Here is a 26,737-nt window from a genome sequence, read left to right as displayed (position 1 = left end):
AAACCCCGGGACAGGTTTGCTCATCCCCCATCTCCGGTTTGCAAAGTCCCTTTCGCAGGGCTGGTCCCCTGTGGGGGTTGCGGAGCGGCGCCAGGACCATGCATGCGGAGGCTTTTTTCCCCCCTGCAGCTGTTTTGCAGAGAAATAATTTCCTCCTTAATTTGCCATCCTAATTTCCTGCTCTTTTATGGGGTTGTAAATACCTCGTGGTAAAATCAACGGTGTTTCCTTAGCTGGACTCCTGCCAAGATGTTTGGGGAGGAGGCGGCAGCACCTTGCACCAGAGGGGAGGGTTTCCCGGCATCCCGGCGTAGGAAATAGGTGCGTGTCCCCGGCGCGAGCTTGGCCCCCAGCGTGGTTCAGACCTGACACCGCCGGGGTGATAGGGACCAGTTAAATGTTATTGACCCTCTTTAAACGAATGCCCTAATTGGGAAGTTGCTGGGGTTAGTGGTGCTGTGGGTCTTACAGCCCGTGGTTAGAAGAGGATGAGAATCCGACAAGTAAAGAGCTTGCTCATGACAGCAAGGACACCAGTGCTTCCTTCCTAAAATGTATCAGCTAGTTAAGAGAGCATTGCTGGGTATTTATGGTTAAAATAGTTTTTCCCATGTACACTACATTGTATTTTTCAACTCTGAAGTTCAAAAACCATTTTATCGCTCAGTCAGTATCATGAGCTCCTTCTGCAGCTCTACACAGTCAACTTCAGTTTTTATTATTCTGAGTAATTTTGTGCCATCGACAAACTTTATAACTTCATTATTCACCCCTTTTCCCAAGATCACTGCGTCAAACAGCACTGATCTTTGTCAGTGCCTGCTGATACCTTCACTCTGCTGTGACCACTGTCAACTTATTGCACCTCTTTGTTCCAGCCTGTGGATGAAATCTCTCTTATCTCATGAGAATGGCGTTTCTTAAGGGCCTTGGTGCAAGAATCTTATCAAAAGCCTTTTGCAAACACAAGCACAAGGTCCAGACCAGCTCACTACATTTATGCGCTTATTGACGCCATCAATCACGGATGTCAGGCATGCCCACTACAAAAGCTGTATTGACTTTTCTCATATTTATCTGTGTGTCTGTGTTGTCCCGAAAGTGGGATCGTATACCTGATGTGCAACGCTCCAATATACACACAGAGTAGAGGTATTTTACTTATAGCATATTTGCACAGATATGGGTGCGAGGTGGTATTCCACAAAGCTAGCACACCACACAAAGGAATCACCACATGTTTATCCCACTGCACGATTAGCGAAAACAATAGAGAACCTCCCAAATTTACATTCATTGGCTAGTAATTGCCACAGTGATTATTATTGGTTGCACATATTTAAATTATCATGCATGCTCCTAGAAAGGGGAGGGGGTAATTTGCATAGTCCCTCAACTGAGTCGGTGGTCGCGATCTCCCCCTGCCACCTTTACCTCTACCCTAGTTACTGTGGATTCTGCTGATCTCATGACAGTTACATTTTTCAAGAGTAAAAGAACAACTCAGTCTTCATGGTTTACTGCTTAAGTACAACTACTTCTTCATCTTCTTGACCACTAAATCTGGGTTCATTAATCTTTTTTAATTGTGTTGTCTCCTACTGACCTGCCCCCCTAGAATCTTTCATTCGTCTCTGACATCATCTGCAAATTCTGTTCTTTGTTTCTACTGACTTGCCTGATGCCGAAATCAAACCTAGTGACATGTGTTTCCCCAGGCTGTGCAAGGATCCCTCTTAAGATGGACATAATTGCCATAACGCAGTCCTTTGGTGCTGAGGCTGCTTTAAGTAATAGTTTACATACTCCTTAGAAGTTTAATAAAATGTCTTCTTTAGTTTCCTTTAACTCAGTGTGAATGCCATCTGGGCTGGTCATTTGCCACAGATTATTTAGCTGTTTTTTTCTAAAATTTCCTCTTTTGACAACTTTGATAACATTCTTCAGACTGCAAAGAGTGGCTGCCATGAGAGGACCTCCCTGACCATGTCTGAAGTGAACACCTGTACCAATAATCCATTCAGCCTTTCTACCCTGCCCTGCCTTGGTTGTCCTTCTTACACTTCCATCAGTTATTTATTGGCCTCCTTACCCCCCACCGAGTTCCTACTTCAAACACATTTGAAAATTTCTGTTAGCAGTTTTTTATGCTCTCTCTAGGTTGCTCCTCTAAATCTTTTTCTCATATGTTTTATTATGGATTTTATTATTAAACGTGCCTATTTTTTCTTTTCCTTGCTTGGCAATGACTGTCCATTTGAAAGTTCCTTTTTTTTTTTTTTAATTTCAAAGAGCGTTACTGTTTAACCCAGCCAGAAGATTTGTGTTTTGTTCTCTGCGTACAGTCCCTGGTAGTATATGTTCCCCTCTAAAGAATCACCATGATCACCATGTTACCTGCACGTTAGCAGCAAGCATTGCATGCCCCCATGTTATCTACCAGCCTTTTGCACTTCTGAGTTGCCCCTTTCTATCAGCTTTCTTGGTTTTATGCAGGTCTCAGTTTTCAGAGGCTCACCCCACCGAAGGTCCAGGGCAGCCTGCCTGCCATGGGAATACATGTGAGCTGAGGAACCTCAACACTGCAACTGAAGTGCTTTCCTTTGAGATTTGTATAGTTCCTCAGTAGTGTATGACACCAAGTTGTTTTTTTTTTAATCTTTACACCCTATCTCAGGTCCAAAAGTATAACCACCGTTTTACAGCTTGGGAACAGAGGTTCTAGCTGAACCTTGCTTAGTTCAACATTACATGGGAGGGAGGCAGTAAAGCTGAGGCCATAATCCTTCTCCTCTGAACTATGGTCCGAGTGTCTTCCCTGCCGACAGTGCTGCCTCATGCTGGTACTGCAGAGCTACCACCCTTTTCTATCCAGATCCCTTATCGGGATTCAAATTCAGGACTAAATGTAGAGTGGGGCTTTTGTAGCACATCTACAAAACCAGGCAGTCTAGAAAGGCATTGGATGAAGGCAGAAGGGACTTTCATGTGACTAGCATAGCAACAGGCGCAATTTACTGCGATGGCCTGAAGTTATCATATCCTGCCATGAGCAAAAATGCAGCCAAATGTCTCTTCTGAACAGGAGGGGAAGCTGTTTCTGTGCTGACCTGGGCCCCGGGGCCCGGCAGGCTGTTTCTACCTCCTGCAGAGGGTCGGGACCAGATAGAAATGAGAAGATGCAGTGGCAAAAGGAGGGAAGCTCCCAGTTAAGGCAGGAGGGTTCCCCGTGCAGATGGAGCTTGGTGCAAGACGTTGCCTGGTAAGATCACTTGTAGGAACATTACATTGAATCTAACTAAAACAAGCAGCTTGAGATGCTGTCAGGTATGGACAAACAAGGCCCTGAATAAGTGAGCAGGAGCAGACTTGAATGCAGCCCAGCAATAATTCCTTCTTATGAAAAGATCTCCCCCCATCCAAGGGAGCAAGTCCCTCTCTGCTGCCAGCCCAGGAGACCAGCCCAGGTCCATGGGATGAGGAAATTAAAAACAGCTGGAAGACACTTGCTGTTTTAAGAGGGGTGTGATGACCCAGATGTATTTGGTCAAAGGCAGGAAATCCAGATGTGCACGGGGAAGCAGTGAGATTGGCACTCTGTAGTCTATTTTGCCTGACTTCATGCCCAAGACCAGCATGGCAGGAGGTGAGATTTGGGTTTTTTGCAAAACAAGCTGTTGACTGGAACCAACATTAGCTTTATTTTGCCCTGGTCCTCCCTCAGGCTATGACCGTGCTTACTTGGATGTAAAGTTCAGGGACACAAATTTCCATGACAGGTGAGTGGATGTGGCCAATATGGAGAGGAGGGAGCAGAACAGGCAGAACTGAAGCTGGGTGAGAAGCTACCTGGCAACTGGGAGTTCTGGGTTTATGGGAGCACAACTTCCATCACTTTGGACAACAGATCAGCTCTTATCAAGCTGTGTCATTTTTATAGAGAAGTCAACAAAGCCTACTGGTAACCGCCAGTAATTAGCTGGCGAACAACTCGTCAGTGCAAGTACTCAATCGCAAATGCTTCTTGATCGGCACTCAGATTACTTTCCAGTAGCATGGCTCTCCAAGAGTAGTTCCCAGCTGTTGCTTCTGGCAACCACATCGGCCTGTGTTTTTTTCCCAATCATTGCTGTTTTCTTAAGAATATCTTGCTTTTGGTTGACCAACAAGGCTTCATAGCTTTCTACGTTACTCCGAGGTCCACTTTTGACCAAGTATCTCAGCAAAGGCCTCCAAGGGAGCAGAGCAGCCATAGGAGAAGAAGAAAGGTTTTGGCATGGAAGAACACATGGGTAAATGGTGGGAAGCAGGGGAGGTTGGTAAGGTCAACACGAAGCTGTTGCATATGGGGAAAATCAGTCCCTGGAGGGGGATATGACGGAGGTCTATAAAATCCAGAGAGGCCTGGAGAGGATGGGCAGGGGCTGACTGGTCAGGGACTGGTCCCAGATGGGACACCATGGGAAGGCTCACAGCGTGCAGGAGGTGGCTCTGCACATAGCAGCCGTGCATCCTTGCTGCCGGGGAAGGCCTGCGCAAACCAAGGGAGGAGATCTGATAGCCACTGAAGAGTTAAACACACCAGGGTCAGGAAACCCCCTTGAGCAGAAAATAGTTGGAGGCTGGAAAAGTATATAGAGGAGGAGAAGTATCAATGAGCTTGGCCTTTCTGCCTCTTCCATGCGAGATGCTTAGGGCTGCCTTAGGAGACTGGAGTGTGAGGGGTCAGGGAGCAGCCAGCAGCGCACATGGGATTGGGGGGGAGTAGAACGGCCCCCCAGGATATGGGATCCAGGACAGGCTGCCCAGCAGAGCTGCCACCAGCCTCACGTTCAGTGCGTGAGAATCAAGAGTCAGTGTTAAACGCAGTATTATTGCAGCAGTTTTCTTTCTGCTTGTACGTGCACAGATCCTGCTAGTGCCCAAGGCTGGGTTCCCACCACCCAGCGTACCTCACTGGCTTGCTGTTAGGCTTCACTTCTTAAGAAGACACTTCAGCTCCCTCCCTGCTTGCAGGGACTTTCCAAAGAAACCACTGTCAGAACCAACTTAGGCAATTCCAGGATTTCCAGTTTCCAGCAGGAAACCGAACCCTCTAAGGTCTGTTGAGAGCAAGCACCTCTGTCCTGCTGGCAGCCTTAAAACTCAGCAGCTCCAGGCAGGACAGGATGGGGAGAGGCTGCTGCAGAGGGAGATCAGCCTCAAGCAAAGAACACATTTGCTCTCTGCTCTTTGAGCTTGCTTTGGGCATTGCCAGGTATTGGGGAGCTAAATTCCTTTCTTGCAAAACAGTTGTGGTTTTATTAGCAGTCTAGCTGAACTGCAGCAGCTGATCGTGCAATTGCACCAAATGCATTTCACTGGAAAGTAAAGGAAGTCTGCTGGGAAACATCCTATGATCCTCCTTAATTTACTAATAAAACATAGCCATGGGGCTCCTGTTGTGTGGCAGCAGTAAAGAACCACTGTCTTCTAACACTGGACAAGATCTTTATTAGAGCAAAGAGAAAGAGCAAGAGCCCTGTCGTGGTTTAGCCCCAGCCGGCAACTAAGCACCACGCAGCCGCTCGCTCACTCCCCCTTCCCCCAGTGGGACGGGAGAGAATTGGGGAAAAACTCGTGGGTTGAGATAAAAACAGTTTAATAGGACAGCAAGAGAGAAGGAAACAACAATGATAACAACAATAATAATACCGACAAAGGAATGTACAAGAACAAGTGATGCCCAATACAGCAATTGTTCACCACCTGGCGATCGATAGCCCATCCCCGAGCAGCGATTTCCGCCCCCCGGCTAACTCCAGTTTATGTACTGGGCATGACGTCGTATGGTAGGGAATATCCCTTTGGCCAGTCTGGGTCAGCTGTCCTGGCTGTGTCCCCTCCCAGCTTCCCGTGCACCCCCAGCCTTCTTGCTAGCAGGCCAGCACGAGAAGCTGGACTGTCCTTGGCTACTTAGCAACAACCCAAAACATCAGCACGTTATCAACAGTTTCTCATCCCAAATCCAAAACATAGCCTCACACTAGCTTCTGTGAAGAAAACCAATTCTATCCTGGCTGAAACCAGGACAAGCCCGAAGGCTGTCCTGCTCTGCTGGCATCCCACCATGGTGTCACCTCCAGGTCCTAACCAAACCTGCTAGGGAAGTAGCAGCTGGGGGCAGGGAGCAAACACAGCACTCGGGAGGTGGCTTAGTGCCTGCCTCTCCCCCAGAGCAGATTTATTCACCCACTCCTCTTAGCAGTTTAAAACCACTTTATAAAAGCGGCTGGGATGATGCCACGGTGTCCCTGGCCAAGCCATCCCAGCACCTTGCCAGCCTGTCCCTCATTCTCCTGTACCCCTGCGTTTAACCCTATTTTAAATGCTGCCTTGAAATGCACCTGCAGGCACTTGTTTTACAGCTGGTGGGTTCAGAGCTTTGCAGCCCAAGTAACACTTCAGCAGGAAATTGGGTTAAAACCCAGGAGGCAGTTTGCTTCCCGCTTTCCAGCTACCCCAAAGGAGGAGAAACATACCCTCAAGCCAAGGGAGGAGGCAAATACAGCCCAGGCTCAGCCTGAAAAGCTCCATGGTCTGCCAGCACGGGGGCAGGGGGAGCCCCGAAAGGACTGCCAGGCAGCTTGCTTTTCCCCCTTCCTCTGTCATTCACCGAACCCCCCTCCGGGGAAGGGGAGGAGCCCCGAAGCCTTTTGCCCTCGAACATGAGCAAAACCCCCAAGACAAGAAGCTCATACTAGGACACCTGTGGATCAAGGAAGCTACAACTGCAATCTGGTTTTGTTCCAAGGACAGTGGGAAGCGAAAACAAGGACAATCAGGATGCAAGGGAAAGATTTAGGTCGGGGCAAAGACATTAATCGCTGTTTATGTTGCAGAAAAAATGAAGTTCTGTGTTATTAAGAAAAAAGACATTTCTCAAGAAAAAGATGTAGTGATTTTTTTAATCAATTAAATAGCACCACAAAGGGCTCTTCTCCTAGATCCCCTGATAGTGCTTTGTTCACTCATGATATAGTAACAACCGTCAGTGAGTACATATGGAGCACTGACTTGAAAACTGGAGAGTGAGCATGGAAGTCAGTACTTATGATATGTGTGTGAGCAAGCTGCTGCTGCCAGATCACAGCTTCAGTTTTATTTCCAGACATCTTGCTTCTTGACTTCCTTACTATGTGCTTTAGGAGCAGCGTCTCAGTGCTATGGGAAGAGGTACTGAATTTTTCAAATGGATCCCATTTTCTCCAGTTCCCTGTTGCTACAGGTTGGAAATTCTGTATCAGTTTTAAAATTAATTTCTTTAATCTTGCGTTTCAATGAACATAATAAGAAAATACAACTAGTCGTGAGCCTATACATCTGCTTTGTGATAACACTTGATACGTTTTACTCTCCCTGAGCCTGCAGACCTTTGTATTGCTAAAATTGTAATGGCTTCCTGAAATTTTCTGAGCAGAAGCAGAAGAACATTGCAGGTGGTTAGAGTGCAGTTGGAGCATGGATGAGATGGATTATCATCTTTAGATTTATATTTTCTAAACTCTTAGTGAGGCATCATTGTGCATCATTGTGTGTTGTTAAAGACCAATTCTTCATTTGGAAGAAAACCTGAATTAAGCCACTGAACAAGGAGATTTTCATCAGTCTTACTGTTCCCACCTGCTGAATGTAGAATCTTCTTCCATTTGCTTGGTTTGGTTGATCTTATTTTAAATATGAACCAAAGTCTTTGTGCAGTTTTGTGGATGAAAGAACTCTGTTGTGAACTGGATACCATTTAATTAATGTATTATTTTCCTTACCCTAGAAGCTCTGAAGCCTGTATTCCATTACACAAACTCTCTCAGGCAATTAAAGGTGCAAAGTCATCATCAGCCTTTGTAATACTTCTGATGAAGTGAGGGTCATTATAAAATAATGGGATTTTAAAAGTGCTAGTCTGACTGGGCTCTGCACCCACCAGCTCATATTTCTCATATTACTAAATTTAGGAGTGAGACCTCAAAAGTGCTGTGTTATGGGGGCTGGGTAGGGACTCATACAGAAAGACCAAATCCCTGATTTCCAATAGTAGAACAGTAGGAGCACCAAACCTCTGCCTTCCCCTAGCCTCTTTCTCCCATTTATTTATTGCTAGTGTCACGTACTCAGTGCTAGGGAAAAAGAAGCAACACAAAAATGAGCAATCTGATACGACAAGCAGTGCTAGCCGAACAGGTTCACCAGAATGAAGTGTGGAGTGTCCCAACTGTTTTTTCTTCCAGGGAGGAGTGTGTTCCCAAGGCATGTCCAGTGTTCATCCCTGTGAAACTTCTCTGAACTACCCAGAGACACAGCCTGCTTCCTCTGAATTGCACCCATTTAAATGTCTCCACTGATAAGGGAGGACTTGCAAGGAAGTGAAACAGGGAAAGCCTAACTATCATATGGCTTTGCTCTAGACTGTGTGTGGTACTGAGCTTTACTGTGTGGTTAACGGACAGCATTTAATTATTTCAGGCTCGTCGTTCCCAATAAGGGCTATTCGTCATTAGATCAGAGTCCAGATGAAAAACCACTGGTAACCCTGGATACGGACAGGTATGCAAAGTGTTAATAAGATGATATATATTACGGTGCAAGCAAGTTTTCATGCCAGAGTGCAGCACCGAAGCTAATTCCTGCTGAAACTGCTCTCGCAGGCCACTCGCTCTCTTCCTTGCTGTGCCTTTTGGCATATGCCATAACGAGTCTGTGTGTGTAAACAAGTAGGAAGAGACGTGAGTAAAGAGCGCTTTGATGGAAAGGTCTGAGGGTCACAGATGAAAGTTGCTCTCCAGACTCCCTTGATGTAACTTCTCTATGCCTAAAGTACAGCCTCACAGCATGAGAAAGATAGGGCTAACCAGGGAATACAGGTCTCTCTAACTGTTGTTTCCTTCTTTGCTGTATCTTGTCCTTCCCTGCAGTGATGATGACTTTGACATGTCCAGATATTCCTCCTCGGGATACTCATCAGCTGAGGTGAGTTATACTCCTTCCTGCCATCCTTGCCATGAATGCTAATAGTAGAGCAGCCAGAAACGACTTAGAGTGGCCTTGTGCTGCCAGAAGGAATTTACCAGTGGTGTAGACTCTCTGAGCCTGGAAGGGGCCATGGCAGAAACCATGTCATGTTTCTTCCCCAATGATCCAGTTGGCTCCGTCCCCACGCTTCCCTGGCACAGACACAGATCTGCCCGTCGGCTGTTTTCACAGATACCTTTGGCTTCGCTCAAGCTTTTCCCAGTTCTGCTCAGTCCTGCAGTGTTGGCCCATGTGGTGCAAAAGCATCAACTTGTCTGTCGCGGCAACTCAGCAACCATCTACTTGCCAAGGACACAAATAAAGAATCTGAGGGTGTGCTGTGATTTCCAGTTCTTGTGAGGGTCAGGGTCACCCAGTGCGTGTTTACTTGGAGCACCAGAAATTCCGGGGAGGACTTGCAGATATGAACTCTTGCCTTTTCAAAGAGAAAAGGCAGGGAAGCTCAGGCTTGTTAATCCCTCTGCATTGTTTCTGAATATATTCCCAAGCTCTCTTGTGAATTAGTTGTTCAGACTCTGGCTACTGCTTCTGCGGGATCTGATTTTACATCCAGGGTGCTTGAGTAGCCATTCTGCACACAAGCCACTGGGAACTCTTCCCCCTTGTATCCCTTCCTTGGGCAAAATACCCCTGAAACACAGAGAAATGGCCAAGAGCAGGGACCAGATCAAATGATCTGGGCCATCTCTGGGCCCTGATGAAGTGTTGTTCACCCAGACAGCACATGACTCCGAGATTACAAAAAGCCAAGAGGCCTTACCACCTTTCAACTGCTGTAGTGCCCCAGACTGAGAGGAGGGACTGCCCAGCTGCCAGTCAGTTTATTGTCGTATTATTACATTACTTTAAATGAGGACTCATCTTCATGGAAAGATTATTCCAGAGTAAACTAGTGTATCGACTTGCTACTCTGGAATATCTCACTCTAGATATTCCTAGTCTGGAAGAAGTTAGAACAACAGAAGGCAGCCCTCACCTATGGTCAAAACCTGGGACTCTTTCATTGATGGGGCAGCTGCTAATGATAGGGAAATATATTCCAGAATAAAGGACCTCCTTCCTCTTCCAACCATCAGAAGAAAGAAGTCTCAAGTGTTTGACTGTTTGTCTCTTTGTCTGTAGCAGATCAACCAAGACTTGAACATCCAGCTGCTAAAGGATGGGTACCGGTTAGATGAGATCCCAGATGACGAGGACCTCGACCTAATCCCCCCTAAATCGGTCAACCCTACCTGTATGTGTTGCCAAGCCACCTCCTCCACCGCCTGTCACATCCAGTAGTGAGGCTGGCAGGCTGTGATCAGTGCTTTCCACTATAACTGTAAAACTTAACAGCCATTGCTTCCTCCTATGGCAGGATGTGCACCTCTTTGTGTTCATGGATCCAGGAGAAACCAAAAAATTCATTTTATGATTGGTTAATAAGTTATTTTAAACTATGGATAAACAAAAGAGAAGTTGCTCAAAGTACCAGGCAGTGCCTGGCAGAACCGACTGGTCTGGAGAGCAAATGCAGGAGGGTCCAGAGATACCTCTTTGGTTTGTGTAGGCACTGGAGATGTTTTGTAAGGTGTCTGTTCCAGAATGGGAAGGGTCAGATGGGGCTGCAGTTACTCCTGCCCACTGAAACCAATCCATCTACAAGACCAGGGGTGAGTCTGAGGTGTCGGGAGGAGGTCAGTTCTTAATTCATTCACTAAACCTGATTTGTTTGCATAACCAAAATTATACCATAACTGGGGCACAGGAATGGGAATGGAGCAGGGCATCCTTTCTTATGGCAAGGCTAGCCAGGACTAGCATGACACAATTCATTCACTTGCAAAGAGGACAAATAGGTGGCATTTCACTGTGAGTCAGTACTAGCTAGAGCTGTCGTGTCACATATCCAATGCAATCTATCCTTAGCTCCACATTAAATTATCACCAAACACATCAGATTCGATCTGCAATCCATCCATGCTCCTCAGGGATTCAGTCCTTGCCTGAGAATACCATACTACTGAGTTCAGTCCAGTCACGTATACTGACTTCAACCTATACTTCATTCCTGTGAGACCCATCTGCTTCCAAAAATCTTATTGTTCAACTAAGAAAAAATGAGTCCTGCACAAGATAGGACTAGAGCTGTGCAGTCTGAAGGTCAGTGCCAGAAAAGCTAATTGAAGAAAGCACGTTTTTACAGAGCTTGGCTGTTGATATTCTCTTGACACTGCCTCTCTTGGTGCCTGTGGGAGAGATTTGTTAACACTGAAGGCATCTCTGTGGTAGTGTCAGACTTTAGGAGGGGGTTCAGCAACAGCAAGATTATGAACAGCTTCAGCTGAAAAAAACCCATGAGAGGAAACTACTGTTTATTCCATCTCTGCCCACTTGTGAACCAGGCTTGGTCTGTGTTAGAGATGTCCCACATCAGGAGCAATTGTGTTTATTTGGTGCTGGAATAGTCAGGAAACCTGGCATTACATTAGATGGCTGGACTGAATTGCCAGTTCACCAGCAGACTGTTTTGAATGCAAAATTATTTCTGGAATTAGGAAACATGTCCTCTCCCTGGCCGGTCTTACTGGCTTCAGCATACAGAGGACTCAGGTGACGGATGGGCTGGCATTTTTCTCAGAGATGAAATCTTTTGCCACAGGCACGACTGTGTGTTTTCCTGCTCTGCCAGGAGGAAGGACCACCTGCCTTGCATCAGCGCTTGCTTTAGAGCCTGGGGAAAGGAGAAAGCAAGGGCAATTCTGAGCTTCCCATCAGAATACCCCTGAGTCGCAAGACAGAGCCTGAGCTCCACCCCGAAGGACAGATCCCCCGCCTGAAATCTTCACGTAATGAGCTGAGTCTTTAAGAAGTCCTCTTTGTGATTAGGAGGACACTTATTTAACATTGTGGGTTTTCAGTCTGTGCAGTGCAAGGCACGGTGTCATCCACAGCATGAGCAAAAGAGCAGGCACACAGGACTCCTGGGCTTTATTATTCACTAGCTGGCTGTGGGCAACCGTTAAAGCTGTGTTTGCCCACTGCCACCCTGGCTCCAGGCCACAGAAAGAGGACTGAGCAGTGCTGTTTACTGAGCACCCCTGCCTCCTCATGCAGAAGTGCTGGTTAACTTTCCAACTCCTCTAGGAAAAGAGTGTTTCTCAATTGAATTTCTCTCCCCTTCTCATCGCCTGGTAATGCTGAGAGGGAATATTTCCAAAATGTTTCTAAAGAAGCACAAAGCATCAGGTCCTCAAGTCTTCGCTTTTCGCTTCTTCCTTCGTGTGCCTGCTTTCCTCTCCAGTGCTAGCTCAGGTGTGAGGTTAGCAACTTGTCGGGGGGGGGGGGGAAGAAGAGCTCTAACAACACTGTGTAGGGAGAACAGATAAAAGGGAAAAAGCATTCCTTAAGGAGTTGGGTTTTTTTTAAATGGAGAATGTAGCCAAAACCTAACAGAAACCCCATGGTCAAACCAAACCCTATAGGACATAGCCGAGTCTCCTTAAATGTTCACTCTTCTAAAGCAGGACTTTGCAGTTCAGCACTGGTACCATGCAACATCTTAATTGCATTTATCCTCCTGGGTCAGTCTCTGTGCCTTCCAGCTGGGCTACACACACCCAGCCTTTCCCACAGCTCTTGCTCAGGAGCTCGGAGCATTTCAGTGTGCCTGCTAGAGCAACGAGGCATCTGTTTACATAGGTTAACCTTGGGAGACTGCAGGTCCCATAGGTCTCCGTCATGCTGCTATCATGTTCAAAGACAGAATGAAGCTTGCTGAGACTGTATCTCCCAGGGCTAATGCCTCCCCTCTGAAGGACAGACCTTCCCTGATAACCACTGCCCCATGGCACCACGACCAAGTCCTTTTATTGCCTCCTATTGCTGGTTTTTGCCTGCCATGTGCCCTGAGGCATTCCCCAACCCTGCAACCCTGCAACCTCCCTCAGCCCTTTGCATTGTGTGATGTGCACCTGCTTCCAGCACAACCCTTTAGGGTTCCTGGGAGGGAGGGAGATGAATTTAAACGTTAACTACACCCAGTGCTTCCTCCAAATACAGACACAAGCACAAGCCAAGTGTTTTTCACTGCACACAGAAGGAGTTGGTTGCACAAATAGCTGTTTTGGCATGACAGTACAGGACCATAAAATGGCAATTTTTTGGCTTCTCCTCTATGCTTTGTGTTCATATATTTTATTAAGGGAATAAAGTAGAAAGAGTGGGGAAAAGTAGTTACCTGTGTAGGGTCATTATCAGGAAGGCTGAATGGATTAAGGCAATGCACATGTGGCTATCATAGAAAATTGAACACTAACCCTTCTGAACCCTTAAGCAGGTTATGACCATGGGGCATGTTTGTTGGGTTGTTATGGAATATGATGGACGGCCTGGCAGTATGTATTAACCGCAGATTGGGCTGGCTCTCCCTATCTGGTCTCATGTTCAGACCTTTGCTTCAGCCAGAAGGTTTTCCTTGTGCCCTTGTTGGAGGTTATGCTGTGGTGACTTCCCAGGAAGGTGTATAGATATGTGGCCGTTCCGGCACTGCTCTCCTTAAACCAGTCTCTGCTGCCATGGCCCGGAGAAGGCAAAAGCAAAGAGCATGGACCCTGACTCTCTGTCACAGCATTATAGAGCCCTAAAATCTGCAGAGCTGCTGGGCACTCTCCTAACTGCAGATTGCTTGCAATAAAGCAAATTGTTCCTTGTTCCAGACTTTGCACCAAACCAGATGATCTTCTCAGGCCTCATTTTCTGTCCAAAGTCGTACAGAATACCAAGGGGAAGAGAGCCAGGGAGTATGAAAGACTGCACCACTGTCCATCTAAATTACCATGCAAATAGGATAGCTTCCTTATATTGATGCTGGTGCCTCCACAAAGGAATTTGCATTTGATGCCTCCTAAAGCCAGACTGGCTTTTTGTTAGGATTTTATGTAATTTTAGTCACCAAATTACCTGAGTTTAAGCAAATCCTTTCCTTTTCAGAGAATCATAGAATCTTTGGGTTGGAAGGGACCTTCTAAGGTCCTCTAGTCCAACCTCCCTGCAATGAGCAGGGACATCTTCAACTAGGTCAGGTTGCTCAGAGCCCGGTCCAACCTGACCGTGAATGTTTCCAGGGATGGGGCATCTACCATCTCTCTGGGCACCCTGTTCCAGTGCTTCACCACCCTCATTGTGAAAAATTTCTTCCTTATATGTAGACTAAATCTACCCTCTTTTAGTTTAAAACCATTACCCCTTGTCTTATCAATGTCCTATCATCCTTTTATCAGATGTTAATTTCGCCCTTTAATGTGAGCTTGACATGCGGAAACAAACTTCACAACTCAAAAGAGTTATAAAGCAGGTATGTTTATTACAGCGCTGGACGCATGGGGGATATCTCCTCCTAACATGCGTGCTCTGAAACAAAAGTTCATCCTTTATATACCTTAAAGACATGAATATTCACACATTTTCCAAGAAATCACCGCCTCCTTGCTTATCTACTACATTTACGTAATGCTGGTGTTGCAAAACTACACTACGCATGCGCGGGGGTCTCGAGTGGTCGTCAGTGGTCGTTTGGGGAGTTAGCCCCCTACTCCTTTTTCCCTTTTATGGTCACGGGTCTCTTGAGGATAATTGCTTCTCCTTGGATGTTTGCCCCTTCTGTTGTCCAGCCAAGTGGTTCCTTCTTATCATCCTTGTTAGAGCATTCCTGCCAGTCTGTCTCTATGCTCAAGGTTAAGATATCTTCTCTGTTCTCTTTAATCTCTCAGTCCTTGCTCTTAACTCTTCTTCGTTTTAATTTTCATGAGGCCTGCTTTAGTCGTGATTAACCGTTTACACATAGATACAATGTTAGCATTGAGGCAAATACAGCCTAAGGACTATGAGAGTAGGCCGTTAAACATAATCACATAGTTATTAGGCTAAAGAATTCTATACTAAAGTCAAACTAATCATGTAATCGATAACCTTCCATATATTAAGGAATTTGCAAAACTTTGAGTTGATTAGTGACACATGCTGAAACCTTATAATTGTTTTAGATCCTTGTTTCAAGCTGACTTTGGACTCCAGTGTCTCAGCATTCAACTCTATCTCTGCAGTCAGTCTGCAAGCTCCCTATTTCCAGATGTCTGTGTGAGGGGGAATATCCTCCTAGTGTTGAGGAAGGTCTCTAGATAGGATGGTCTAGTCTGCTTTTCTGGTGGTTGTATAATAACCTTTGGCCGAAAGAAGGCTGATGTCCAGATGACCATCCCAAAGGCTCATTTGATGTCTTATCAGACATATCTTGAAGGTGACCCTTGGAAGAGCCACTGGATCATATCTGACGTTGCTGCATGCCTATCCCCAACGTGTACGCTTGGCCATTGGGTCTGCTATTCTGTTCTGACTGTCTTGCCTGCAGATGCCTTCTGACTGCAAAAGCAGGCGGTCAAGCCTGCTGCACAGACTTTGAAAGGGACTTCAGGACGCTGTACTCCCCCACAGACAGGATGGACTTCAGCTGCTTCTGGTTTGTCTCTCTGGCTCCTTTCTCAAAAGGAGGCACCCGCTCTGCTCAGCTGTGTGCTGGCTGACACATTGGTCCGTGATCCTGAGAAGTATCCTTTCCTCTCCATGCAGAGTGTGTCCTCAGGCTGGCCTGCAAGCTGTACAATGGCATGCAGGAGGCTTGAAAAGTACAGCGCCCTGTATGTGACTCAACAGAAACATGAAGATGCTTTTCAAGAAAGGAAGGACCCAGCTGGGCACCAGATGGAACGACAGGAAAAGGAAAACAAGCAGTAACTAGAAAGGTTGCCAAGTGCTGTCTTGGCCTAGGGCAGATCCCAGTTGTCTGAGTTAATCTATCTCGGTACAGTGCTGATAACAGCAGGGAGCAAAGCTCACTTTCAGATGCACACACCAGAAACACCATGTCCCTGAGCTGGCACCGCAGCCAGATACTACTGTGGAGAGTCTGCTGCACTGTTAGACCACAGAAATGAGATCTGGGGTCCCTTGCTGCTGTTGGCACATACTACATGTTTGCTCTAACCTCAGGCAAGTCACATCCCCTCTTGATGTCCATTCCCTTCTGCAGCACAGAGGAGAAAGCTGCCTTCCCAAGATGCTACCAACACCCTGCATGGATGTTGCCAACTGTGTGGCAGGCACCACTGACAGGATAGCTCTGCAAGCAAGATGCAAAAGGCATGCTATGGAAGTTTTACATTGCTGTGGTTTAACCCGGCAGGTAGCTAAAACAACCACACAGCCGTTCGCTCACCCCCATCCCCCCCAGCGGGAGGGGGGGGAGAATCGGAAAAAAAAGGTAAAACTCGTGAGCTGAGATAAAGACATTTCAATAGGAAAAAAAAAAAGATAAAAGAATATACAAAACAAGTGATGCACAGCTCAATTGCTCATCACCTGCTGACTGTTGCACGGAGGGGAGCCCCGAAACCTTTTGCCCTTGAGGAGTGCCAGGCAGCTTGCTTTTCCTCCTTTCTCTGTCATTCACAGCAGAAAAACCTGCTGGGAAGAGAAAAACTCTTTTGTCTTGGCTCCTGAGACTTGGCAGCTGGCTTATCCGCAAAGGATCATCTTGGAGATGTGGTCCCCGCTCAGCGGCTATCCCTTAGGAGAAATCATATGACGAGCCAAGATGAGGGGGATGACACTGGACCAAGATGCTCGCAGCCACCAAGCTTGGCTCCTTAGCAGCTGCAGTTGCTCCCAGCAATGAGCACTGAATGCTAAGCAGGCTGGCGGGCTGCCTTCAACAGGGCTGGGAGGCGGAGGAGGATGCATGGCTGGCCTGGCAAGGAAAGGCAAAGTTCCATAGGAGCGCCTGGAGGGGCGTGGGATGCATCTGATGAAACCCTGCACTTGGCCATGCCGTCACAGGCTCGTTTTCTCTTTAGGGAGAATTATCCCCACCGAGATGAGTTTAAGCGCTGTCACAGGTCACAGCAGTGTATTGGGTCTGGCTGAGATGGAGTTAAATTTCCCCACAGCAGCCCTCATAGTGCTGCACTTTGCACTTTGCACTCCACAGCATCAAGGATGTCTCTGCAACATTTCCCCCCACCAGTAGGCTGGGGGTGGGCAAGATCTTGGGAGGGGACACAGCCAGGACAGCTTATCCAAACCGGCCAAAGGGATATTCCATACCATATGATGTCAGCTCAGCAATAAAAGCTAAGAGAAAGGAGGAGGAGAGGGGGGTATTCGTTTTCCGATGTTTGTCTTCCGGAGCAACCGCTACGCGTACTGAAGCCCTGCTTCCCGGGAAGTGGCTGGACATTGCCTGCTGATGGGGAGTAGAGAGTAAATCTTTTGTTTTCTTTTGCTTCCGTACGCGGCCTTTGCTTTCTGCTTATTAAAATGCCTTTATCTTGACCCATGTGTTTGGGTTTGGGGTTTTTTTAAATGTTTTTTTTTCCCCCTACTGTCCTGCTGAGGAGGGGAGCGATAGAGGGGCTTGGTGGCACCTGGTGTCCAGCCAAGATCAACCCACCACAGGCAGAGATAAAACCCTGCAAACTGGCTGCGGGGCCCCGGAGCCAGAGCTGGGGCGGGTGATGGAGGGGGGAGCTGAGCTCCCTGGCTGGCTGTGGGGGTCCTGCTGCAGGTCTGCCCAGACCCTCGCCCTGAGGGTCGCTCAGGGCGAATTTGTTTTTTTTCAGACATCAGTTCGGGCTCTGCACAGTGGGAAAACCCACATATCCCTCCCCAAGGGACAGCAGCGAAGGCTGTAAGGTGAAACAGCAGCAGGGGAAGCCAGAGATATAATTTTAGTAGCAAGGTGCTCCCATTCAGCCACATCCTCTCTGCGCTTGTCAGTTCCACCTGCTTGCTGGGGTCATTCTCACACAGATATATCATTGTGGTGGGTTGACCCCGGCTGGGTGCCAGGTGCCCACCAAAGCTGCTCTATCACTCCCCCTCTTCAGCTGGACAAGGGAGAGAAAATATAACGAAAGGCTCATGGGTCGAGATAAGGCCAGGGAAATCACTCAGCAATTACTGTCACGGACAAAACAGACTCTACTCGGGAAAATTAATTTAATTTGTTGCCAATCAAAATCAGAGTAGGGTAATGAGAAATAAAACCAAACCTTAAAACACCTTCTCCCCCACCCCTCCTTTCTTCCCGGGCTCAACTTCACTCACGGCTTCTCTACCTCCTCCCCCTGAGCGACACAGGGAGATGGGGAATGGAGGTTGTGGTCAGTTCATCACACGTCGTCTCTGCCACTACTTCCTCCTAACTCTCTTCCCCTGCTCCAGTGTGGGGTCCCTCCAACTCCAGCGTGGGTCCTTCCCACGGGCTGCAGTTCTTCAGGAACAGACTGGTCCAGTGTGGGTTCCCCACGGAGTCACAAGTCCTGCCAGCAAACCTGCTCCAGCGCGGGCTCCTCTCTCTCCATGGGTTCACAGGTTCTGCCAGGGGTCTGCTCCAATGCAGGCTCTCCATGGGATCCCAGCCTCCTTCAGGCACATCCACCTGTTCCGGCGTGGGGTCCTCCACAGGCTGCAGGTGGGTATCTGCTCCAGCGCATGGAGCACCTCCTCCCCCTCCTTCTTCACTGACCTTGGTGTCTGCAGAGTTGTTTCTCTCACGTATTCTCACTCCTCTCTCTCCACTGCTGTTGTTGCGCAGCAGTTTTTTTCCCAATGATTCAAAGAAATTCAAACTTAAGAAATTTAAACTCAATAACATCAAAGTGTTATTAAGCAGACATCTTTATTGCAGCGCTGGACGCATGGGGGATATCTCCTCCTAACATGTGTGCGCTGAAACAAAAGTTCATCCTTTATATACCTTAAAGACATGAATATTCACACATTTTCCAAGAAATCACCACCTCCTTGCTTATCTACTACATTTACGTAATGCTGGCGTTGCAAAACTACACTATGCATGCGCGGGGGTCTCGAGTGGTCGTCAGTGGTCGTTTGGGGAGTTAACCCCCTACTCCTTTTTCCCTTTTATGGTCACGGGTCTCTTGAGGATAATTTCTTCTCCTTGGATGTTTGCCCCTTGTGTTGTTCAGCCAAGCAGTTCCTTCTCATCATCCTTGTTAGAGCATTCCTGCTAGGATGATTCTATGCTCAAGGTTAAGATATCTTCTCTGTACTCATTAATTTCTCAGTCCTTGCTCCTAACTCTTCTCCTATTGGTTCTCTCCACCTGTCTTCTCCGTTTCTACTTGTGTTTTAATTTTCATGAGGCCTGCTTTCCTCGTGATTAACTGTTTACACATAGTTACAATGTTAGCATTGAGGCAAATACAGCCTAAGGACTATGAGAACAGGCCGTTAAACATAACCACACAGTTATTAGGCTAAAAAAATCTATATAAAAGTTAAACTAATCACCTAATCAATAACCTTCCAAAAAGTATATATATGGAGAAATTGACCTTATAACTGTTTTAGATCCTTGTTTCATTCCCCCCTTTTCTATTACTCTTGCAAATTCTTTCGCAAGCCCTCATAACATACTATTATCATTTGTCCATCAATTGAAATATCTCCCTGTTGCGACTTTGTGTCTGATCTTATTCTTTCTCCAGGTAACGTAATCGTCCACATTCTTCTGACAACACCATATTGAACATTGAATTATACAAGTACATATAACAAGCAAGCCACCAACTAATATGAGTACAAATATCTCTTTGATCCATTTTAAATTTGGTAACCAAGAGGTTAATTTGTTCCAAACTTCTTCAAATCCCCAAGAGGTGTCATCTAAGGCCATTCTATGTAACACTTTAGTTAGTTTGTTTCCAAATCTCTTCTAAGTCTGTTGATACTCGACTGCTTTGTTCAACAGATAGTGTTTATGGTGGTAGAAACACCTCCCTGTGAAGCCAATAACAAATCTAATGCAATTTGGTTTTGACGTATCACCTGTGATAGGCTGGAAACCTCTTTCTGTAGGGCTTGAATTGCATCTATTGTACTGTTTCTATTATTTCTTTTACTGTTGAAATGTTCACTAGAGTCTTTTCCAGTTCACTCACACCAAGCCATGGGAGGAACCATCTTACAAAACCATGAAATTTTGAAAAAAAGTGAAAACCAGGAAAAATTGAAAACCATGAAACCAGGAAAAAGAAAATAATAGCAAAAGAATATACAAAACAAGTGATGCACAGCTCAATTGCTCATCACCTGCTGACTGATGCCCAGTTAGTTCCTGAGCCATGGCCCCTCCCCGGCCAACTCCCCCAGTTTATATACTGAGCATGACGTCGTATGGTACAGAATATCCCTTTGGCCAATTTGGGTCAGCTGTCCTGGCTGTGTCCCCTCCCAGCTTCCCGTGCACCCCCAGCCTTCTCACGGGCAGGCCAGCATGAGAAGCTGAACAGTCCTTGGCTGCTTAGCTACAACTAAAAACATCAGTGTGTTATCAACATTATTTTCATCCCAAATCCAAAACACAGCACTATACCATCTATCAGGAAGAAAAGTAACTCTATCCCAGCCGAAACCAGGACATACGTGTATTTTCAAAGTACTACAAAGAACAGCATCACAACTCTTCTTTCCTTCTGTTTGCCACCTTCTGATATTGCTTGCATGTGCAGAAGGCTGCGGGGTGGAGGTTAGTAGAGAGATTAAACTGCTTTGCAGACAGATGTTTTGCAAGGATGTGTTTCCCAGCTATTTGGCAGCTGGCTCTTGCACAACTGGCTTCTCAATCTGTGTGCTACCACAGAGAATGTGTAAGAAGATTTGGTGGCCCAACAGCACCATCCCCTGCTAGTGGAGTTAAGGAACTTAGGAGTGCAACTGGGATAGTGAGTGCTGATGGGAGGGAAGAGAGCATTGAAGGGCTCCTTTGGGATATTCCCACAGCAGTTTCATGCTCTTACTTTTAGCATCCATGTAATGATCTGAGGGTATAAACTGGCACTTTTGCCTGGACTCTTCCTTTACTATACAATTCTCCCTTAAAGCTCACACGGGGTATGGCCACTCTTACCTAGGATGAAGCAAGCTTTGTCACCTGACTGCCGCTTGGCTCAGAAAGCACAAGGCTGCATGTGCCACTGCAAATATACCCTGGCTTTGACCTCTACCACCCTTCAGAGCTGACTCTTCACATCACCCTCCTATTTCTACTTCTCATGTCTCAAAAGAGACATCTGCACAGATGGGCAATGCCACAGGGCAAGCTGGGCTAGGTTGAGCCTAAGGGGAAGGCATGGGAAGGTGTTCATTTTAAGGTGCTTTTCACCTCTAGGAGAACATGGCATCCTTGTCACTTCCTTTCAAGGCTTTCCTGTGTGAGGGATTGCTCAAAACCTTGAAACACATCTCATCAGACAAACCCATCTCTGTTACAGAGCCACACAAGCCCTGAAGCAGAAGGGCCAGCAACTTAGCATAGAGGAAGAGGTTGTGACCTGGGATTGCCTACAGAAGATTAATGCCAGACTAACCAGGTGCAGGTTTCTCACAGGGGCTGGCATCTGTATTTTAAATCCCTGTATTGTGCAGCTGAGCTGCTGCATTGCTTCCAAAAAATTACAGCTACATCCCCTCCTTTGGCTCCCTTGACATTGGTGGAAATCCCAGGATCACAGCAGCTAAATGCTGCCTGGCTGATCACTCCTCTGACAGCTTGCTGAGAAGGCAAAGGCTGAGGACTAATTGAGAGTACATGGAGCAGAGCACCGTGGCCCATGCAACCGTGCAGCAAGCCACATCGCAGAGCGGCATGGACACCAGCAGGAAAGGTTGCAGCTTTCCCTGGTGCCTGTAGAGAGTAGCTCTTCCCGCTGCTTCTCAGATCCAGTTGCCAGCAGAAACTGGTGGTGGCTCCGAGCCTTTCTCTTTCTGTAAAAAGCTGCTCCAGCAAAAGACAGATTTGCTCCTGGAAGGAGCCCATCTTGCTGGGTTGTGCCTGGCCTGTGGAGCCATTCCATAGTAACAAATGGTGATACAGGTGGTAGGGTTGCATCAGGGAGCGGAAGGTACAAAAGAAGCCTCATTAAAATGTGACTGTCTCAGACATGTCACTGAGAGTGACACGTGTGGGTGAGACAGAGAGCAGGCTGGGATTTCTCTTCACCCACCTGAAGGCAGTGGGGCTGAGGGTTAGCCAGGCTAGTGTAAAACCTTGGTGTGATCCAGCAAGCTGAGCCAGCTGCCTTCACCCTCCTGGGCTCAGCGCTGCGGGAGGTCTGGGATCCAAGCACCAGGTCCCACGCCTGCCAGCCCATGTGCAAATAGGCTGGAGACCCACAGCAGAGGCACAGGTGGGAAGCCTGTTGGCTGTGCCCTTGCCATGCTGGGGCAGGGTGCTGTGAGACATGCTGGTACGGCTGTAGTTGTGCAGGGAGAAAGACTCTTGCAGAGGATGAAGTCTTTGCAGGGGAGAAAATTCAGAAAGGTTTTTTTCTCCCCCCTTTTTGCACATTTTTAACCATTTTTACTCCTTCCACAGGGGTTATTGAACCTTCAGTTTAATAAAGAAGGAAATAAGCCACCATTAAATAGCTTTCTGAAGGGTTCTGAAAGCAGGCACCACTTACATGCAGAGCTGGTCTGTGCCTAACATGCAAATTCCAGACCTCATTGTACATCCTGCAGTTGAGTCACCATGTGCACTGTGGAGACTGGGATGGGAGAGTCAGCACTGACCATCATGTCAAACAGCCACAGCTTCCCAAACTGAAGAAGCATCAGACCAGGAAGGGGAGAAAGCAGCAGCGACAATAGGATAGCTAGTTGTCACAGGTAAACTTCGGTATCCGTGTCCAGTGGCTAGTTCTAGAATCACAACCCTTGTTATATTGCACACGTACTCCTTCCACTCCTCTCTTCTCAAAGCAGCTATCATCTTCCCCCCCCCCGCACTAGTGATGAGCATCAGAGGCAGTTGCACCAAAGTGACTCTCGGTCCAGTTCTGCATCCCCCTCTCCTACCTGAACCCAAGGCAGTCCGGACAGTTGTTGGCCATCATAAGTCTTAATTTTTAGTAACTCCACTTAGGTTTCTTTCCTTGTGTACCATAGCTTCCTCCCCACGCACTCTAGCAGGGCAGTACAGGAGGCTCCAACCATGTCCCGTGAAGCTTCTTTGCCCCCTGGCAGCACCTTGCAGACATGCACCTTACTGGGAATGTACTGGGTCACTGCTGGTGAGATCTGGCACTGCCGAACTTGTGTAGGTGGCAGCTGATGGGGATCCACCAGGAGAAACTGGCAGGAAGTGGCTACTGTCCCTTTTCTTTTCTTTTTTGAGGGAGAGGGGGATTTTTTTGGCATTATGATTACTGTCCACCTTCCAGTGGCCAAGTTCTGGGCTGCATTAATAACTGGGGTTAATTGGCTGTCCAGGCAAGTATGGAGCTTCACACCAACCTTAACAGCAAACAACGTGGCTGTATCCAGAGCCTGGATACGAGCTGGGTTTCTCCTGTGCTGGCAAAGTGCTTTCAGCAGGCTCCAGATAGACATTTCTGGCAGACAGGGAAATAGCACTCCTCAGAGTCTGGATCAAATCTTCACTTCCATTTCGTATCCTCAGCTTGGAAAAAACTCAACTCAAGCAAATGCTTCCCAGGTCTGCTTTCCCCATGTGGTGCCTGGCACCCCAGGAGAGGGGATGGCAGGAGGTATTTGGGGGACGCTGAAAGTGAGATCCTTTTTGGATGTATTTAATGGAAATATCTTTCAGGAGGAGAGACCTCCCAACCTTTGCATTAATCTCAGAGGAGATGAATTTCCAGCTGTTCTTGCATATAGTGAAACATAGCTGAAACAGCTAAATGCAAAGTACAGTTAAATGTAGGGTTTGACCTGAATAACCTTTTGATTAGGAAGATAAATTTGTTGTAGCTTGACCTTAGTCCATGTTAGGAACCTGCTAATCATTTGACATGCAGAGTATATTAATGCTGCACTTAACTTGGCCATTGGTTTTATTATCTAGGTTTGTGAGTTTTTTCACTCCCAAAGCATCAATCTGCATCTTGGGGAGGGGGGGGTGTCTTTCTTTTTTCCTGCTCAGAACATGTAGCAGCACACTGTTGTACTTCTGTTCCCATCTGCGTAGAGTATTTCCTTAAACAGATCAGTTGTGTTGTGGTTTCTTTTGGGTTTTCTTTTTTCTACCATCAGTTTTATGCATTAATTTAAAATGTGGGGTTTTTTTGAAAAACATGAAACGTATAATTTTTTTTAACATTTCCATTGCAGTATTTATCATTGTTAATGGTTGTGTGTAGTGTAACGTAATTAATATTAAAAAGCATACATATGAAAACCAGCCTGCCAGACTGTCATTGGAGCGAACCGTGGTGAGAGGGTATGAACCACACCATCTCCTCTGAGCCCCCAGCAATCGCAGATACTGGAATCAGGGGGTGCCAGCCTTTACACCATTTTGTGGGTCTGTCTGCAATTCCATTGCGAGTCCTGGTTGTTCTCCTTAGAAAAGTTCTGATCCATCCTTTTTGTTGATGTAATTTATCTTCTATGGTCATATTAGGAACCAAGACCCCTAAAGTACATGCTCCCTGCCAGTCTGGGGGTAGAATTTTCCTAGCTGTATCATTACATTGCCAAAATTATCCTGTTCCTTCAGGAACTGGCAGTCCGGAAAAATTAGGTACATGGGGCGGTGTTGGTCTCCAGTATGATGCTGTTCTATTACAACCAGGAAAACAGCCTATAAATCTAGTGGTTCATTTATATGTATAATCACCACATTCATCATCTCCTGACTTTAAATCATGCGAGGGGATGGAATCGTTTCCTGGACCATATATACAAACAGAAGAATTGGAGTCAAGATTTATGATAGAGACCGATAATTCAATCTGTTCCCATTTTTTTGAAAGATTTGGCTACCAGATACTCTTATCATGACCTACCCCCTAGTGGGAGTTATTAAATAGAGAGATATTATCCATAACTGGAACTCCTATTAGAGGTAGTGTCTGTCTAGAATCTCTAGGCATTTTGGTACATATCCAACAATCACTCTTGTTTAGAATTTGGGTAACACTCTGGGTCAATGTCAGATGTGTATTCTGATCCCAGTAAATCATTTCACAAATTGGACTCATGGTTATCAAGTTTACAATAAACACAACGTATTTATACATTTTGTCGTTTTATCTTTAGCTTCAAAGAGTCCTGTTGTTCTATCACCCATGGAGGGGAAGCCTTCTTAATCCTTGAATAGTGAATCCACGCCGATTGCTCCTTAATCTTGATTGCAGTGAAGGTTGTTAGCAGCACCTGGAAGGGTCCATACCACTTCTCTTCCAAGGGTTCACCTGTAAAAGCCTTAATATAAACCCAGTCTCCCGGCTTAAAAGGACGAATAGGAGAATCCAGACCTCTAGATCTGGTTACTAAAACTCTCTTGTTTACCTCATTAAGTTGTTTTCCTAATATTATTATATATTTCTGTAGATTATTTTCACCTAACTGGGTGAGCTCTTCCCCTTGGTTTTGGGATTGGTACAGCCTCCCAAACAAAATTTCAAATGGACTTAAATTCTCTTTAGTTCTCGGTTTTACCCTGATTCATAATAGGGCTAGTGGGAGCGCTTGGTACCAATGTAGATTTGCTTCTTAACTAATTTTAGCTAGCTGTTGTTTAATTAAAAGTGATTCATTTTCTCCACTTGCCCACTTGCCTGAGGTTGGTATAGAGTATGTAGTTGCCAGTCAATCCGTAAAAACTTACTAACGTGTTGCACTATCTGCGCACAAAAATTAGTACCTCTATCAGAAGATATTACTGCTGGTACTCCAAATCTAGGAATGATCTCATTTAAAAGTACTCGTGTCACTTCCCTAGCCTTATTAGTCCTACAAGGGAAAGCTTCTGGCCAGCCCAAAAAGGTATCTGTTAATACTAATACCGAAACCCCCCTTTTCTTGGCAGTTCAGAAAAGTCTATTTGCCATTGTTGTCCAGGCATATCTCCCTTTCCAATACTCCCAATTTGTATCTTATGCGTGGTATTCGGATTGTTTTTCAAACATGTTTCACATCTTTGGGTGACTTGTTTCACTGTAGTATATAAATTTCAACTCACTATTTTTTATTTAAATATTTATACAATGCATCTGCTCCCCAATGAGTTTTATTATGTTCTTCCCGTAGGAGTTTCCATAAAATGTTATAAGGCACAATTATTCTACCATCTGGCATTGAATACATTCCTGTTTGTTGGTCTTTCCTCCCTCCTAGATCATTTATCATAACTTTATCTTCTTTAGAATATTCTAATTTCTCATTCTCTATTATACTGAATTTACAGTCTGGGATCAAAGAAAAAGTTTTTACAATTTCTGTCCGTTCCGCTGCCAGCTTAGCCTCATAATCAGCCAATCTGTTCCCAATCTCTGGATCAGTGTTACCCTTTTGGTGTCCTTTACAATGCACAGTTGCAACCTTCTTCGGTAGTTGCATGGCATTCAACAACTGTAAGATCTCTTTAGCATGTTTCACTTGCTTTCCTTGAGCAGTCAGCAGCCCTCTTTCTTTCCAAATAGCTCCATGAGCATGTACCACTCCAAAGGCATATTTGGAGTCTGTCCATATGTTGACCCTCTTTCCTTGTGAAATTTCCAGTGCTCGGATTAAGGCAATAATTTCTGCCTTTTGAGCTGATGTTCCTGCAGGTAGAGGGTTAGCTTCAATTACCTTACAAGTA

At 46.2% G+C, this 26,737-nt stretch overlaps 1 protein-coding gene across 1 annotated transcript in view; it reads left to right on the top strand.

Moving 5' to 3' along the window:
* Window positions 1-10,350, top strand: part of LOC309415052 (protein FAM219A-like) — a gene marked incomplete at both ends in the record, with an annotated part of 84,968 nt that extends 74,618 nt beyond the window's left edge. The window contains 3 exons of the mRNA XM_082012443.1: window positions 8,503-8,583; window positions 8,952-9,006; window positions 10,195-10,350. Coding sequence (XP_081868569.1) covers window positions 8,503-8,583; window positions 8,952-9,006; window positions 10,195-10,350 — 292 coding nt within the window. The remainder of the gene's footprint in view (window positions 1-8,502; window positions 8,584-8,951; window positions 9,007-10,194) is intronic.
* Window positions 10,351-26,737: the final 16,387 nt, after the last annotated feature.

The sequence above is a fragment of the Phaethon aethereus genome (genome assembly GCF_964289735.1).
Source record: "Phaethon aethereus genome assembly, chromosome: W".
Taxonomy (NCBI): Eukaryota; Metazoa; Chordata; class Aves; order Phaethontiformes; family Phaethontidae; genus Phaethon; species Phaethon aethereus.
This window is presented reverse-complemented; position numbering and strand designations above follow the sequence as displayed.